This window comes from Poecilia latipinna, unplaced genomic scaffold, assembly GCF_001443285.1.
Source record: "Poecilia latipinna isolate Pla-1442-1.1 unplaced genomic scaffold, P_latipinna-1.0 Scaffold619, whole genome shotgun sequence".
Taxonomy (NCBI): Eukaryota; Metazoa; Chordata; class Actinopteri; order Cyprinodontiformes; family Poeciliidae; genus Poecilia; species Poecilia latipinna.
The window spans coordinates 10,731-26,299 of NW_015113235.1; the positions used below are offsets into that span (position 1 = coordinate 10,731).

The following is a 15,569-nucleotide window of genomic DNA, read 5'->3' on the forward strand; positions in this document are numbered from 1 at the left end:
TTTTGTGAGGGGTGCTGGTGCCTATTGCCAGCGGTCAACAGAAAGATTCATCAACAGTCAGATTTTTGGACTGTGGGAGGAACCCGGAGTACCTGAAGAGAACCCACACATGCACAGAGAGAACATGCAAACTCCATGCAGAAAGACCCTGGGCAGGGATCCCAATCCCAGGACCTTCTTGCTGCAAGGCAACAGTGCTGCAAACTGTGCCACTGTGTAGCCTTAGTTGAAATCCCAGTTTTGGTAAATGTTTAAAAGGTATTTAAGAATACATCTTTTGACACTGTCATTGAATTGCCCATGAAGTTTATTTTTTTTCTTAGCCTAATACTTAGAGAAAATTTAATGTGTTTTTCTTAAATGACTTAAACCTTGTGGTATACTTTAAATCATGTATTAAATTTGCTCATTCTTAATTAAATCAATTCTTAATTATGATTTTTATTTTTGGATGCATAGAAGAAATGTTGTAATGCCATTAGTAATCCAATGTATGTGATTTGCCAAATACCAACTTTGCTTTTGTTGTTTATAGGTCAGAAGGTTCATTTTGAACCAGAACCTTAAGCTGGAACGGCCATTTTTTTCATATTTGTGACCTCTGGACCTGAATTTTTAAATACTTGAACTGCACACACAGCCACAGTTAGTGGTGAAGAACTGGGCCTTTTGAAAGACTTGGACTGGAAAAAACTAACTTTGATCCTTATAGCCATTTGTCTGATGTAATAGTCTTAATCTGATGTCCATATATTTCCATATTTCATTGCATTTTTTACAATTCAAATCCAATTTATTGATTTTTACCTTAAGCTCCCACAGTGAACCTGGTTTTCTGTCTCCAGTGGGCTGGGTCACGTGTTTTGGTTCTTCTGCAGCTAATGGTGCTGTGCTGTGGATCTGGAAATATGAAACAACTAACAAAATCACATTTTTCATTGAAGAAAATTTGTTGAAAATGTGAAAAGAAGCCATATACTTAGTTTTGTTCTATATTTCATGCTTTGCTTTTCACCACAGCCTGCTGTTGTGGTTGGACCACTGAAATGTGATACATGGAAAACCACAGGATATGGGCCATCGAATGGAAAAACAAATCCTACCAGCATGAGCGTGTGGTTTTTATCTTTTGCCACATTGTTGTTCTGAATTTCTCCCTCAGTACAGTCATCACTTCATTCTGTGTCAACTATAGAGAAAATCCTGTAATGAGAGCTGCAAATAAATTAAATATCACAAAGAGCTCAATAAGAAAATCGCCTTATAGGGACTAAATGCAAGAGTCACTACAACATGGCTTATGGTCCATGCAATAAGTGAGGGATGATGAATTTGTACAGTTTTATGCTTCTTTCATTTGTTTTCTGATTTTTCCAAAATATGCCTTTACTGAAGAGGTTCTAATAAGCCATAGATGTGAGGAGCACGTTGTTTTTCCATATTTACTCATGCTTTGGTTTCCCTCAGTTTTCCAGGTAAAATTGCACAACATGTAGAGACAGGCCAACATTTGATCCTGCTTGTCTTTGTCACACTTGGTGTTATGAATAGATAAAGTGCTGTTTGAGCACTTAAGTCAATTAGATTGTTTTTTATAAGAGAAGTATATTTTTAAGTAAATTAAAGAAAAAGTGACATTTTAAGGACTACTTACTGAAAATACAAAAAGAGCTTTTAAAAAACTTTATTCATGTACATCTGTGAAACATAACAGAAAATTAAAAATGAAACAGGGAAATATAAAGCAGATAAAATCACATCTGAAGAGAAGTTGATTGAGCGCATGATTAGTAAATCAGAGCACCATGAAAGTCACCCAGGTCTTTATGGTGGGTAGAGCTGCTCGCCTGGCAAAAATTCAACATCCAGAAAACCATCTGCAAGCAGATCCTCAGTCCTGGGAAGAGAAGAACAGCAACTCTTTAAAAAAACATGCACATATGTTTATACAATGATATAAAATAATCTGAAATCTTTACCATAAAACAGAGATAAAAATATTTGTTCTCACATTAATTCAACAGTGTCCTCCACAGCAACTTCCTCCACCACCTCCACTTCCAACACCATGTTTCGTCTCACTGCAAAACAGATATTCACAATTATGTTCAAATTTAGTTTGCTCTATTAATCACCTACCAAATCAACTTCATCATTAGTAATTTGCTTGTGATAAATTATTTAGCTTAGTAGCCTATCTGATTATGATCCAAAACTATGAGAGCTGTTACATGACAGTCCAGTTCTTCTTTGACTTTTCATTATAATTTGCAACTGTTCCCATCAGTTTGGACATGTAAAATTAATCAAATGTTGACAAATATAAAAGTCCTGGAAATAAGTAAACATATAGAATGCTTATTCTACAGAAGTATGTTTTAGTATTAATTTGTATTTCAGAATTTATTTTCATAACAGCAACCCCCTGACCTAACTAGGGACAAGGATGTACAGAAAATGGGTTTTTAAGAAAATTCTTCATTTCGAACTTAAATTGTGAATTGTTTTTAGTTTTATCATTAAGTCTAATGCAAATTAAACTAATATTTTCTTAGTCAACCTGTGACTCCCGAGACACAAGTGACTTTTTAGACCCTCCACAATGACTCTTTATAATTTTAGCTAAAAATTATAAAGAAACAACTGAAGTTTTAAAAAGTACTAGCCATTTTAATTTTTTTTAAAATGGAATACTTACCTTTAATTTCTATAGTAGAATGACACTAAAAGTACCAGTAATTATTATTTAGATCTACTTTCCTTATTAAACTGGAAACTATGTACAAATAGTAAAATGTAGACCTACATGTGTACCTATTATTTTTGAAAACGTTTTGTGTTTGTTTTCATATCAAAACCTAAAAATAGGGGAAAAAATACTATTCTTTAAAAATTATGACAAATTTCTTATAGTAGAAATATATAAGTCATCTTTTTTCAAAAAGTCAGTATTTTTCTTCCTAAACCAGTTTTTTTTTTAGCTGAACTGAGAGCAAAAATTGCTTTGTTTTGTAAAGGTTGCAGACTCCTGTTCTAAGAGAGCAAACAGTTCAAGAGAAGATCTGAAACTGAAAAATTATGAAAAATTCTGCTGTTATTTTTTGTCAAAAACAATATTTGTGAAGTCAGGAGATCTTGACAATTCATGATTACTATTGTAATAGTTGAACATTTTCATAAGCATTAATGAACTCTTCTTGCAAATGGTAGAGATAGGAAAATGAAGTGAAAACATCACCTTTACTAAATAACTCTGATAATATTATTCCTAAAGTGACTGTTTTGACCAGGTTAATATAAAACACCAGGAGCCCACTTACTGACATAATAGTTGGGTGGAAATCCAGACCAGCAGGGGTTCAAACTGTCTTGTTCTCTCTGGCCATAAACTCCAGCACATGGGTTGGTTTCTATCAGTTGTCCTTCAGCACAACAGCAGCCAGCACATCCCTGCAACACTTCCACATGCTCTGCTTCTGTTACTTGATGCTGTGATGAGTGACCAGGTCCAGGCAGGCCTGGAGGTCCACAAGTGAACCACTGAGCATCATCAGATTGATGAGTACCATCATCACAGCCTGTGAGAAAAGGTGAAAAACAGGGTTAATTTAGACACAAACTGCTGAGCATTTAGAAACTTTCCGTCATATGCTTGGTTGAAAAAGGAGGATTACTCCTTCAAACGTATATTTGATCCATCTGTTTCCTGAAAAGACCTGCTGGGCTTGGGCAGCGGTAAAACTAATGCCCTGCAGGTGCATCACGGAGTGCATATGCTCACACAACAGGGAGTGTGTGGGTGATAAAAAAAACCAACACACAAACAAACAAGACTATTTAAGCACAACACAAGCAACAAAAAATATTAAATGGGAAAAATATGAAACACTGAACTGAATTGTTTTGGGTTCCGGTGTGTAGATTTAAATTTTAAAAGGATTGGGAAAAGAAAGATTTAATGAATTATGTCTTTCTAGAGTTAAAAGTTGTGATTGTGATAGCAGAGAATCAGTGATAAGCCCACTAACTGCTATAAAAGATACAAAAAGAGTGAGCATAAAAATAGATGCCAATAATGACAAGTAATATTAGCATCATGACAATTCATTCATGTTTACTCTATTTTTATTATTGTGTATTCTCACAGCAAGATCTGATTTCCACCCTGTTTTTCTCTCTGATAATGAATAACCTTAAATTTACCCATAGTGTGATGGCACGAAGCAGGAAATACTTCTTCATCCTCATCCTCATTGTTATCTTGGTGGTTCAGAACACCTGTGGCAAGTCCGCCTTGGTGAAAAGGACTGACACAAATCTGAGGTCCATGTGACCGAATCCAACATTCAGGAGTCAGTTTGTACATCCCGACACAAATTTAGTCTTCTTCAGATCCTTTCACAACCACATGAGGAAAAGCGAACCTCCTCTTTTCAATCCAAAGGCTTCTGTTGCAAATGAAGAAGAATCTGACCGGGCTGGGTCACTCTGGACTGAAGCGACCACATGCGTTTCATCCTGTAAAAACAAGCTGATTGGTTCTGTTTTCTCAGTCAATGATGTAATGCTTGCAATTAAAGGATCATTCCTGTGTTTTCCAATTTCAGTTTGTTTTTGTGACTTAGATTTGTTGGTCTACAAAAATTCAATGGTACATCTTTAAAACAAAATAACTTTAATGCTGTGAATGCTGTGAATCCATGCAATTATTTTAAAAGAATATACATTTTGTAAGTTTTTTTATTTGCAAATATGTACATTAGTACATATAGTACATTGTACATTTTTATATAAAATTACTAAATGATTTTAACTGATGGTGTGAAGTAAAATCCTTTTGATAAAAACTCTTGATCTGGGTAGTAGTTTCCTTATCTGTATTGTCCTAGGCTATGTGTAAAATCTGTTCAAAGACCAGGGTGGTGACCTGGATCCCGCAGGCGTGTCAAAGTCGATTTTCAATCAACTGAAAAAGTTCCATAGATTTACTTCAGCTGTTGCACAGATGTTATCTTCTTATTTACAGACGCGCATTGTTCTGTTTTTCTCTCTTCTCCCCTTTCTTATAATATGTATGTCATATTTTTTTAATTTACGAGTACATTTTACTGATAGCACTTCCTATGGGTCATATCAGTTTCACTCTCCAGTTTCTGATCTCGTATCTCTACCCTGGGCTCTGATTTGCTAATATTATGTCACGTGGATTCTGTCCTCCAATTAGAAGGTAGATGGGTGGGTCAAATACAGGAAATGCGATATTTAACAACACATCTGAATGTTTGTACGCCTTCTCTCTTCCTCATCTTTTTTCTACGTTGTCCTCCCACAGTTACAGCTCAATTCTTCAAGATAAATTGTATTGTAGCTGCTCGGTTATCTCAGTGTTGTCACTGGTCGCTTTCTGAGCTTGTGCTGTTCGGCAGTCAACTCCCTTCCTGTAAAAGTCCTTAACTAGTTGTTTTTTGCACTCCAATCAAATGGCCTATCCAGGATATGGAGCTCCGGGCGGTGGATTCCCAGGAATGGTGAGAAAAATTTAACCTCTAAGTGATTTAAGGTTAAATATTGATTATTATTGTTCTTCTGTCCCGAATCGGACATCTGACCCAAACAGTGCGGAAGTGATAAATTAGAAACAGCAGGACGTTGCTAGTGTTCAAAGAAATTATTTTATAAATCCCACAAGTTTGCAGGTATTTTTTTATTTAAATAGGTTAATTTAATTTTGTGCATTTACAAATGATTATTTCTTTGTTTCTTAAATTAAGCTGATGTTTCTCCAACTAAAATTAATTAAACATTAATTAGTTTAATTTTTTAACATTAGACTCAAAAAGTTTCTTTTGATTCGTCCTTCTGTTCAATTGTAGTGATGACTCATATTTATCTCCAGATGATTAAATATTTCATAAATTATGAACAAAATAATGAAAACTGACTGAAAAAAATCTAGTTGTCAAGCATATATATGCATATAACAGATTAACCTTTGAACTTTAAGTTCTTGTTGAAAGGTTGATGTGTGTGACTTTATTATACTGACTTTATTGTATCTTTGAGGGTGAGGCTGAGTGGCGTTCCTTCATGATAAGATGTCCTCCACTGAATCACTCAATCAAAATTTTTACTTTAAATAACCAGTCACTGCAGAATTGTTTTTCAATCAAAAAAGAAAATTAAGCAGCTACAATGTTATCTCCATTTCTGCATCAATGCACATCTCCCTGCTCCTGGGCGATCCACTGACTGATATGTAACAAACATAGTAGAGAAAGACCTAACAGCCTATATCAACTGGTCTGGTTGTCAACATAACTATTGTTTCAGTTTATCATAATAAAAGATTCAACCAGTGTGCTTTTTCTAATGGTTTGTAAAGAAACAATGCATTTCTGATTTTGAGTTTTCTTTTATCGTTTTTATTTTTGAGTTTTAAAAAAAGTTTTTCAGAAGATTTTATGACCTTTTCAGTAAAACAAAAATACCCATCCATTTTAAAATTAGGATTGCTTTATAACCATGACATGCAGCTGTTCTCTTCTAGGATTCAGTTAAATGATTTTCAACACTTTGAAGTAACTTCCCCTGCTCTACATTGGCATTTCTCCCCAGAGTTAAGAAACTATTTAGCAACTATAATGTAACAATCACTGATTTAATCTTATGCTTTCCTTTTCTAGCCCCCTCAGCAACAAGATCCTCTGTATGGATACTTCTCCCAGGTGGCTGGACAGGTGAGAGACGATGAGAACTGCAATGTGTTTCTGATGCTTCTGTACTTGTTTCTGCATAATTATTTTAAAGAAGATCCTCTCTGAAACCTGTAAAAGAAATCTGATGTCAATTTTGTTGTATGCCCCTGTCTCTGTGTTGTCTTTACTGTTGATTTTAACAATATTGTGAATATTGTTTGTTGTTTCTTTTAAAGTGTGCTTTACAAGAACCTCGCTGCCAGATTGTTATTGTAAAGAATTAGTTTTTAATAACTCAACTAGTTGAATAAATGTTAAATGAATAAAAACATGCATCTGACTGTGTTGTGTGTTGTTCTTCCATCTTTTTCATGAAACCTCGTCAGGATGGGCAGATCTCAGCGGATGAGCTGCAGCGCTGCCTCACGCAGTCCGGCATGTCTGGATCATACCAACGTAAGAGGAAAACATTTTAGTGGACTTATCCACTTAAATGAGTGAGGATTTGGTTACTTATGGTCTTTTTGGCTCTTTATCCTGACATATTGCAATTTATTTCCATTTTTAATTAAACATAAACTATTCCAGTTTGTGATTAAGCACAATCGGGTTAAAACTAAGGTCGTCACAAGCCATTTCACATAGTTTTATGCCTTGTGACCATAAACGATAGGTAAAGAGGACCTGTGTTTTATTGTTTGCCTCTTTTAAAGCTTCCTGAATATATTTGATTATGTGTGCTTCTCTCTCTGCAGCTTTCAGCCTGGAATCCTGCCGACTGATGATTAACATGCTGGATGTATCCTTCCTTATATGGAAACCACTTCACATTTGAGTAAAAATTTTATTTAAGACCCTATGACTTTAATGCCCAGCCTGTCAGGAAAGGAATGCATTGCGTAGACGGAGTAAAATACAGAAAAAATGGGGTTAGGTTAATATTTTTGGCAACATACAAGGTTCAAATTTGTCAACAGTTGCAAAAAACTGAATATTTTATATACTTTCTATCCAAAACGCATGACTATCACATCTGACTCTTTGTCAAAATGAATGCAAGATCCACTTAAGTTCATGCAAACTACACAGAGTACTTCGTTCAGAGAGATGTGCTTTTCATCAGCCCAGATATTCCTCTCACACACGTTCTCCATCTTTAACCACTTTAGTCTGTTAGTGGTTAGTGGGGACTGGGATTGATGCAGCTTAGACATCTGAGAAAAGCAACTGGTTTATTTTCTTGTAGTAAACAAACACTTCATATCAGATGCTGTTGCGGTTTGGTCCCTTTCTAAGAGTAGTTCTATAACATTTAGAGACAAAATATGTCTCATGCTCTGCTTTTAAAATTCTCTATGTAAGAGAAAAATGTACATCTGAGGAAAAAGAAATGGAATGAAAATACAGTTAATACCTCTGATTTGCTTTAAATCAAATAAAGATGTGTTGATTTTAGTCACACTTAAACCACAAGAGGTTTAAGAAATTCCAGGTAGGTGGGGGCTGAACTAACCACAACACCACCATGCAAACTGCCTCAATAAACAGAGAAACACCAATACTGCAAAAATAATCAGCAGTGAAATGAACAGAATGGCTGGGAAAAAAAACAGTTAAAGTAGACGACTTGCATGATAATATTATGTAAGAATACTTTATATTCTGCTATTGCATTGGATATTAAATAGTTTTTCCTTCTTTTTTAACAAAGATTGGGTTAAGAAAATACTTTAGTTGTCTGTTTACCTCCAGCTTAAGATGATCAACTGTAAAATGATGAATGCTTTGATTTATAGTTAGGATGAAAAATTATGCCAGTTTTCACAATATTTTTCTGAAAAGTGTCACTTTAGCTACAGAAATGAGAGCCTTTTATGTTTTTGTTTTTGGGGAAAATCTTCACAAAAGAAGATTCCCAATCCCTTTTCTGGTTATTGACAACACCACAGTGCATCATATGAACATGTTTAATCTTTAAAATTAGTCTTGAATGACATTAATTTCTTCAGTTGTGTGAGGTCCTTGACTGAAAATGCTCTAACAGAGGGACATGTCTGGAACGATGGGCTTTAATGAGTTCAAGGATCTGTGCCAGGCCCTGAACGGCTGGAAAGCCACCTTTTCATCCTTCGATCGGGACCACAGCGGCACAGTGGAGGGCCATGAGCTGCAGCAGGCCATCACTACCATGGGTATGCACTGATTTTAATGATTTTTATTGTTTTCAACTCTTCAAAACAACTTTGATATGTTTGCTAAAATTAAGACTATGCTGGAATTTCTCTTAATTGACATTGCATCATGACTTTTTCTTCAATGTAGAGTAAAAGTCACTCTGTGTCGCAGGTTGGATGATTGATTTCTTTTACCCTGCGTGTTTCTGCAGGCTACAATCTAAGCCCTCAGGCCATGAACTGCATCATGAAGCGCTACAGCAACCATGGCAGGATTCCTTTTGATGAGTTTGTGAGCTGCTGTGTGAGACTCCGAGCTCTGACTGGTGAGTCGAGCTGGTATGAAAGCAGAAACCCTAACAATACTGTTTCTACTTCTAAAAATATGAAAATACGCAGATCTAAAAACTGGACAGCAGAAAAATGGGTGCATGTTTATCTTTGCTCATTTTAGGACCAGTTTGGTTGAGTATGTGAAATCCTCTCAGAGCTCACATGTCTGAATCTGCATGCATTTTAATACTTTGCTTCAGGAAACAAAGCGAACTAAAGTGAACATTAATGTTCTGTATTGTGGGATTTTAGTTACTATGTTTTTTGTTTTGTGGATCATATATTTACAGAATGATTTATCTTCATCAGTTTACTTTCAACATGAGATAAGCTGATTGCATAATATGCTTTAGGCTGCAAGGTGGTCTAACTGCAGTATCCTTAATATTATTTGTAGGCTTAATAACATAAGATAAGATATTCTTTTATTAATCCCGTAGTGGGGAAATTTACATTGTTACAGAGGACAGAGCACAACCAATATAAAAATCTATATACAAAAAATACAAGTGAATATAGAAATACTGAAACAGTATTGTATGGAATATAAAAATAAGTAAATTCCAGGTGTATATGTTAAGGTAGGCAGAAAATTAAAATAAGTTTGTGGTTTTGTGTTGTATGCTATCCGTTTTTCACAGTTTAAACCACAGATGTGATGGAAATTTTTTGTGGTTTGGAAAATATGACTTGTTAAATATGTGGTGTACCTCAAAACTGAAAATCTGTCAATTGCTTCCCAACATCAGCTTCAGTTTACTGAGACATTTTATCAAATCATCTGATCTAACTTCTTCATTTTATGAAGAAAACCAGTTTCAGTTTTATTTCATTTCACATCCTCTGCTGAAATCTTCCTCTGGATAGAGACCAAGACGATGGCTGGACATCGGCCCTACATATGGACTTGGACTGCATAAAGTATATCTTAAAATCAGCCAACTGTACCTTAAAAATGTTGCCAGGAATAAAAGTCTTCCTTTTGAAACAAGATCCAGAAAAACTGGTTTCTGCTTTTATTTTTAGTAGGGCCTTTTATTATGATGCAGTGGGTCCATATCTCTGTAAAAATCTGCTCATTCAAATTGCTGCTGCCAGAGTCCTGACCAACATCAAGAAAATGGAGCACAGCAGTCCTTAAATCACTACACTGCCTAAATGTTTATTAGGGAGATTTAAACATCTAATAAAAGATAAAATTATATTTTGTCAGCTTTGTTAGCATTTTGTTTAGTGTTTGGTTTATTTTTTATGCAATTAAAATTTATTTTATGTATTTCTTGTCTCAACGTAATACTTCTAATTGCTTTGGTTTAAATTTTTGCACTTTTTGTGTTTTTTTATTTTTATTTTTTTAGATCAATTCCGAAGGAGGGATACGTCCCACAGTGGAAATGCCTCTTTTCAGTACGATGACGTAAGTTTATGCAAAAGTAAATTTCCTGTTTTAGTTTCTGGAAGTTTAACAGATTGGTTAGGGACCAGACTAGAACTGTCAATAAAACTCAAAGTTTACACACTGGGTTCAGATGGTGAGATTCAAAACACATCTGGACCTTTTGCCTGGTCCAGATGTGAAAATACACCAGACTCTCTTGTCCCAGTTTTGACTTCAACAGATTTTCTTTACAAATTTCAAATTAAAGATCTGTGGCTTCTATTTGGATGTAAACCTCAGATTTGTGCAGCTGGTTTATTAACGAAACAATTAAAAATGTCCTTTACAATCTTCCTTTCCTTTTATTTAAAATAATCTGATAAATATTTAGCTTTCTTTTGCTTAGCAGGTCAGGTAGTTACAGAATATTGTCAAAACATGATTTTTAAAATTAGAATAAGTAGAAATAATTTACTGTTGGATGATGAAAAGTGGCATATTAACTCTGGTCATGTCTCTCTCTCTGTAGTTTATCCAGGTCACCATGAGCGTCTGAAAAAGACACATTTTTCCTGTGAGGACCTGCTGACCTTCTAACATTTTTATATCATTTACTTTTTCTTGAATTGTTTTTTGTAAAAAAAAAACAAAAAAAACAGGGTCCAAATATCACTGTTTATTCCAACTGGACAATTTTAAAGCCATTTTTAGCCTAATGAGAAATGTACTAAGATCCATAGCATGGAAGTACTTGCAGTCTTAACACAGTAATCGCTCTCGCTGTTTGCTTTCTACCACATCATGTTATCCCTTGCTTACCATTATGAAATTAATAAAACATTATGAAGTCTGATTGTTTCTTCATTTTTTTTATTGTGGAATCAATGTGATTGTCTTCTACAGCTTGTTGAGTCTGAACATTTGCAGTGTGATGCAGGTGGATTGATGCAGAAAAAGACGTGATGTGATGAAATCAAGTTTTTGTTGAACTCGATCTAATATTGAGCGACGGCATCATAATAAAAGGCCCTACAGTAACTGAAGCTTTTCAGTTACTACATTTATATGAATGGTGTCAGCTTTCATTTAGTTAAACATTGGTTGTAAAGCTCATTTTAAAGGTGCTCCAGTTTGTAGATGTCAAACTATTTCACCTGAATTCAAACCTTTTGGTAAAGAATAATCACTTTCAAAATGACCTCCCCTTTATTATAAATATAATTACTAATAGAAATAATTATACACTGGGTTATGGTATAAATGAATGGATTATCTCTACTTTGTGTTATCGTATTTTTTTGTGATGAAGAGCTTAAGTCATAAGTGCTTTTAGTGATATTGGTGTCTGGAGAGCTGATGTATGATGTTTTATGAATGAATTCAACTGAACCAAAGTTTACAGGGCATGTTAGTATGAATGTTAGGAAGAAATGGACATCAGATTACATAAAGCAACAGACATGCACCGACTGGCTTCTGTATTATAAACACCTGACAAATACTTAACTCAAACAGCAAGTCAACCAAACGTAGCAACAGCTTAATAATTCAATAATGCAGGTGTAGTGCTGGCCTTGACCACAATTCAAGAACAGCCTAAATTTGGTTAATTTGGGTGATTGACGCCGATGAAAATGTCAGAGTACAACTTTAACTTTTAACTTTCTTTTAAAGATCATGCAGAGAAATTAAAATCTCCTTAAAGTGGATATTGCTTTCAGAAATGTTTTGCTGAAAGCAATGAAAAAAGCAATGTTTTTTGCTTTTAATCTCATTGTAGTCACTTTATCTGAAACAGCTTTGGGCACGACAATTTAAGTTGGCTAAATAAAGCTTATGTGAGCAATATTCTGTTTTTGTTTCTGAAATACATACTAAAATACAACAACAGCTGTTACTTTCCAAATTACCAAAATGCTGATATTAAATATGGCTGCCTCTAATTATTGCAATAGTGAGCCTTCCTAAGGCGTGTTCTGGAATTGTTTTTTTATTGTATTGCTGATACAATTTGCCGTACATATTTCAAACATGTTTGAAATCATGTTTTATACATGATTGTTTAGGAGATTGTTTTAGTTCAATTTAAATATACTATTTAAATTATCATCTAGTTTTTTTTCTCTTTTCTTTTTAAAATGTAGCGAATTTTTCAGGTGCCCTATTTGGCAGTATCTCACAGACTGTATTATTATTAAGTGCTATAAAAGACTAAGTCTAACAAAATGTCACAGAACAGTAAAGACACGTGGTTGGGCTGTAACTTGATGTAAGGAACAGTTTTTTTTCTTGCACTGTTTTCTCTTTCCACTAGAGGGCAGGATGTGTCTCGGTAAGGAATATTTTTCTCAGTGGAACCATTTAGTCAAAAAGGCTCAGATTCAAGCTGAATCTGCTGCATTTTTAAGTTTTTCCAAATAAGTCAATCAATCAATCAAATTTTATTTGTATAGCACATTTCAGCAGCAAGGCATTTCAATGTGCTTTACATAATTAAAATAAAAACAGCATGTGAGAAAGAGAAAGAGATTTAAAAAAACACAATTAAAACGTAAACAGTGAGAAAGAGAAATAAAAAGCTGTAGAACTTTAGTTGAGACGCTGTCTACTGGGACTCCAACACTTTGGACTTTAGTCAAAACGCCGTTTGACAAGGACTCTAACCTCTCTGACTTTTTTTTTTAAAGATAAAAACATTAAAATCACCGAAACAGTGAGAAAGAGAAAGACATTTTGAAAAAGATTAAAAAAGATAAAAAGATAAAAACCCACACCCCTTTGAGGACTTCAGTTAAATGTTGTTTAACTGGGACTCAAACCTTCTGGGACTTTAGTCAAAAACACCATTTGACAAGGACTCCAACCTCTAGGTTTTTAGTTGAAACGCCGTCAACTGGGACTCTAAACCCCTTAGGACTTTAGTTGAACGTCTTTTAACTGGGACATTTTCCAGGGGGCTTTACATCATTAAAACATAAACAGTGAGAAAGAGAAATAAAAAGAAATTAATAAATAGATAAAAACTAAAGATAAAAACATTAAAAACATCAAAAACATCAAAACCCACACTCTAACCCTAATTTAGCCATAAGCAACTCTAAACAGGTGGGGTTTAAGTTGAGATTTAAAGGCACCCAGTGTTTCAGCTGTTTTACAGTTTTCTGGAAGTTTGTTCCAAATCTGTGGTGCATAGAAACTGAATGCTGCTTCTCCTCATTTGGTTCTGGGGATGCAGACCAGAACCAGAAGATCTGAGGGGTCTAGATGGTTGGTACAGCAGTAATAGATCTTTAATGTATTGTGGTGCTAAACTGTTCAGTGATTTATAAACTAACAACAGTATTTTAAAGTCTATTCTTTGAGCTACAGGGAGCCAGTGTAAGGACTTTAACACTGGTGTTATGTGCTCTATCTTCCTGGTTTTAGTGAGAACGTGAGCAGCAGCTTCTGGATCAGCTGCAGCTGTTTGACTGATTTATTAGTCAGACCTGTGAAGACGCTGCTGCAGTAATCAATGAGGCTAAAGATAAACGCATGGATGAGTTTCTCTAGATCGTGCTGAGACATTAGTCCTCTAATCCTGGAGATGTTCTTCAGATGGTAGAAGGCCTACTTTGTGACTGTCTTAATGTGGCTCTGAAGGTTCAGGTCAGAGGTCATCACTACTCCCAGGTTTCGGGCTGATCGCTGGTTTTCAGTTGTAATAACTGAAGCTGTGCATTTATTCTATTTTGCTCCTCTTAAGGTCCAAAGATAATAACTTCAGTTTTGTTTCTGTTCGGCTGGAGAAAGTTTTGGCACATCCACACATTTATCTGTTCTAAGCATCTATTCAGTGATTGGATGGTTTCAGAGTGACCTGGTGACATCGTGATGTAGAGCTGTGTATCATCCGCGTAATTATGGTAGCTAATCTTATTTCCTGTTATAACCTGAGCCAGTGGGAGCATGTAAATATTGAAAAGAAGGGGTCCTATTGAACCTTGGGGTACCCCATATGTGACAGCATCAATGTGTGAATTACTGTCTAAAAAATATTATTGAACTTTATTTTTATTTGATTAACTTTTTAATTTGGTATTCCTCCTTTGTTATTTTTTTGCCTCAGTGGGAGAAATAAACAAGAAAAAAATTCAACCCTTTTTATCAAAGTAGTTATATTCAGAATTTCACTGCAAAGTTAATCAAAAAGAGGATATGATTATCTTTACTGCAACTATAAAAAATAGGACTTATTTCTTTTGCTTGTTTTTGTCCTGTTTGGTTGTACTGCCTGTTTAACAAGGGCAAGGTGTTCTCAGAAATACTCAGCATTCATTTGAGGCTGAAGGCAGGAAAAAAAAACTCTCACAGAGCTATTTTGACAGAGAGAAACAGTCTCTTCTTTGTTTTCATGGAATTCCAATGAAGACCTACGTGCTGAAAAAGTCCCTGGGTGTTGGTTCCCAGCCAAATTTAATTTGACTTGACAGACGTTTGCACCTGAGGAATGATTCGTGATCAAATGAAGAATGATTCACGAACAGTGCTTCACTTGATTTCTTATTCCATTGCTCCAATGAAGATCTGAAAAACAAAATCTAGATTCAAAGAAACTGAAGCAAAGCTTGAAAAAGCCAGAGGAGCTGTGAACACTGAGATATCAATGTTTAGAAGGTAATAAATTGAGTTGAATTTGTTGTTTTTAAATGTAGATGTTTGAATTGTTGGGGTCACGATGGGTTACTGTGGTTTACTTTGTCATTTCAAAGATAAAAAAATAAAGTAATTTTTGGATAAGATAATCAGCAATTTAGTAAAAAACAAACAAACAAACAAACAAAAAAACAGTCTCCTGAAATGTTTCTTTTAATATCCCTCCTTACCAGGCACGTGCAGTGCTTGAGCATCTGACCCTGTTGCTCCTTGCCCCCAGGTACCCTTTAGGTCAATTTTTTTTTTGTATTATTGTTTTCTAAGCCCTCTTCTGACACATGTACTAAAATTGTT

General features: G+C 34.9%; 1 protein-coding gene and 1 long non-coding RNA gene across 2 annotated transcripts in view; one reads left to right on the forward strand and one right to left on the reverse strand.

The window, feature by feature from the left end:
- Positions 1-9,290, reverse strand: part of LOC106953981 (uncharacterized) — a 19,945-nt gene extending 10,655 nt beyond the window's left edge. The window contains exons 1-2 of the long non-coding RNA XR_001426281.1: positions 9,279-9,290; positions 5,649-5,652 (exon numbers count right to left, since the gene is read on the reverse strand). This is a non-coding gene — a long non-coding RNA (uncharacterized LOC106953981). The remainder of the gene's footprint in view (positions 1-5,648; positions 5,653-9,278) is intronic.
- Positions 5,235-11,433, forward strand: LOC106953980 (sorcin). Its single transcript, XM_015043153.1, has 8 exons — positions 5,235-5,528; positions 6,684-6,737; positions 7,082-7,151; positions 7,451-7,494; positions 8,740-8,887; positions 9,082-9,195; positions 10,561-10,619; positions 11,110-11,433. The coding sequence occupies exons 1-8, from the start codon at positions 5,481-5,483 to the stop codon at positions 11,134-11,136; spliced, it is 564 nt and encodes a 187-aa protein (XP_014898639.1). The 5' UTR covers positions 5,235-5,480; the 3' UTR covers positions 11,137-11,433.
- The last annotated feature ends 4,136 nt before the right edge of the window (positions 11,434-15,569 follow it).

What these genes read in the sequence shown, in the direction of transcription:
- LOC106953980 (XM_015043153.1), top strand. Translation starts at nt 5,481, where the DNA reads ATGGCCTATCCAGGATATGGAGCTCCGGGCGGTGGATTCCCAGGAATG. An exon ending in TGATGATTAACATGCTGGAT is followed by an intron (nt 7,495 to 8,739) that starts GTATCCTTCCTT and finishes ATGCTCTAACAG; the next exon opens with AGGGACATGTCTGGAACGAT. An exon ending in GCAGGCCATCACTACCATGG is followed by an intron (nt 8,888 to 9,081) that starts GTATGCACTGAT and finishes GTGTTTCTGCAG; the next exon opens with GCTACAATCTAAGCCCTCAG.